Here is a 1960-nt window from a genome sequence, read left to right as displayed (position 1 = left end):
CAATGTTGCCACCACTGGCGATACTGCCATTAATGATGAGTTTATGCCTATTCCCATCCCAAAGGGGGCAAGCATTGATGAACAGCTCGCGATCATCATGGCCAACATCGAGAGGAATAAAGAAAAGCAAGCCAGGGACATGGCCATTTTGATCGCAAAAACAAAGCAGAGGTTTCGCGATTGGGACCTAGAAATTGAGCAGAACGCTTGAGAAGAGGTCGTTTATGAGACTAACTTGCCTATAGGTGGCAATCAACCTAAGGGTCTCACTGGTGAGTCACAGCCTTACACAGAGGCTGTGCATGGAAAAGGTCATCAACAAGATTGTTCTTCTGACAATACAATTGTCGCTGAACAAATATCTGATTTCTCCACTGATCAAGCCAAATACGTGGCTACTGATCAGATGCATGGGGGGCAAGATGGAGCCCATGTTCATTCTGTTGATCACCAAAAGGAATTTCTTAAAAATTCTAATAGCCAAGCGGTGATTAAATATGATCTAGGCGACCTAATTGTTGTTTTTGAGGCTCTTGATCATGAGAATTCAAACCAACAAGTGGTCGTCTATAATGGCCAATCTGTGGCTAATTCTATGCCAACAAAGATACTTGGGGGGCAAGATTACTCCTCCTACGAGCCAAATTGCTTCCAATTCTTCGACGAGAAGTATCTTTGTTCTTTTCCTACAAGCTCTCACAGGAGGGATTTTTACCCTACAAATTTTGATACATCAGAGCTTGGAATGAAGCATAGATGGCCTCCCCCGTGGTCTTCTAGAGGTTAGCCAAACATGGTGATGCTAGCTTCTTTCTTTCTTTGCTTTTAATTTTCTGTTAATTTTTTCGTTTCTAGTGAATTTGGTAAGGGGTTGTGAATCATAACGGAATAGGTGAAGTCTCTTTTGTTAATATTGGCCTAAACTCCTTATTGGTGCCTAGTTCAGGTCCCTTAAGGTTAAGGGCGGCTTTTATTAACACTTGTTGAACTGTCTTCACACTTATGACCTTTCTTATCTTAGTAAGTATAGCCTATGTGAAATGGTGTCTAGAAAGGGGACAACGTTCATGACAGGTTCTTGAATCCAGAAGTGCGTGCAAATGGGCCTAAACCACTATGTGGGAGTAGCTCATGCCAAAATGGATTCTGCCTCTCTTGTTCGCCCTCCCCCACCTGGCCATTTCAGTAAGGTTGCCCAAAGGATTTGAAAGAAAATTTGTGTCTAGGCGACTATACTTGGGCCGCATGTCTAAACCTTGATTCACATTGTCTTATTGAATTCAACTACTTATAAAAAAAAAAGAATAAATAAATAAATAAAAAATTAGTGCAATCCATAATTACTGAGGAGTCAAAACACTGAGGGATTAATTTATTAGCCAGTCTCTTCGCATAAGCCTTCGTGGGAAATTCTAGTGTTCCTACACTCGCGAAGCCCATTCATGAAGGCCTGTTTTTGAGGCCCATAATCGTTTCTTCGCTTTGCCTATCAACACTAGGGGGGCAACACTATACAATACTAAGCCGAGTCAGCGGCTCCGGAATTTTTTTTTTCAGCTTTGCCCTCGCAGGAAAGGCTGAGCTCAAGGGAAATGTGAGAGCCACCACCGTGACCGCCACCTCCATCGGAAGTAGTCTTCATGTTACCAAAGATGTCCTCACCATGCATTGGGAACAGAGGAAGGGTTTCAATCTCCATGTTCATAGATCCATAACCACCATAGTTCCCCTTCTGCCCGTTAAAAGCAATCACACCAGCTGAAAAAGCAGAAGCAGATGCAGAAGATTCTAAGTTAATATACTGATCCTCAGGTTTCCAATTGGTACCAATGTCATCACCAACAAGCCCTGATCTTTGCATGGGCACATGAACATCCGAAGTGGACCTCTTCTTCCGCTTCTCCCGAGCTTTTTGGTTCACGAACCAAAAATAGACGTTCTTGAACTCGATCTTGTACCA

The 1960-nt window shown here is 42.9% G+C and overlaps 1 protein-coding gene across 1 annotated transcript; it reads left to right on the top strand.

Annotated features, from left to right (window-relative positions):
* Window positions 1-223: 223 nt before the first annotated feature.
* Window positions 224-1716, top strand: LOC133708477 (uncharacterized). Its single transcript, XM_062133947.1, has 2 exons — window positions 224-782; window positions 1558-1716. Exons 1-2 carry the CDS (start codon window positions 407-409, stop codon window positions 1596-1598), a joined length of 417 nt encoding a protein of 138 aa, XP_061989931.1. The 5' UTR covers window positions 224-406; the 3' UTR covers window positions 1599-1716.
* The last annotated feature ends 244 nt before the right edge of the window (window positions 1717-1960 follow it).

This window comes from Rosa rugosa, chromosome 5, assembly GCF_958449725.1.
Source record: "Rosa rugosa chromosome 5, drRosRugo1.1, whole genome shotgun sequence".
Taxonomy (NCBI): domain Eukaryota; kingdom Viridiplantae; phylum Streptophyta; class Magnoliopsida; order Rosales; family Rosaceae; genus Rosa; species Rosa rugosa.
Note: the sequence above shows the minus strand (reverse complement) of the source record. Positions and strands in the feature narration are given on the sequence as shown.

Bases quoted from the DNA above. Each gene is read 5' to 3' on its own strand.
- LOC133708477 (XM_062133947.1), top strand. From the start codon at position 407: ATGCATGGGGGGCAAGATGGAGCCCATGTTCATTCTGTTGATCACCAA. The intron at 783-1,557 runs GTTAGCCAAACA...TTTTTTTTTCAG, and splicing joins TCCCCCGTGGTCTTCTAGAG to CTTTGCCCTCGCAGGAAAGG.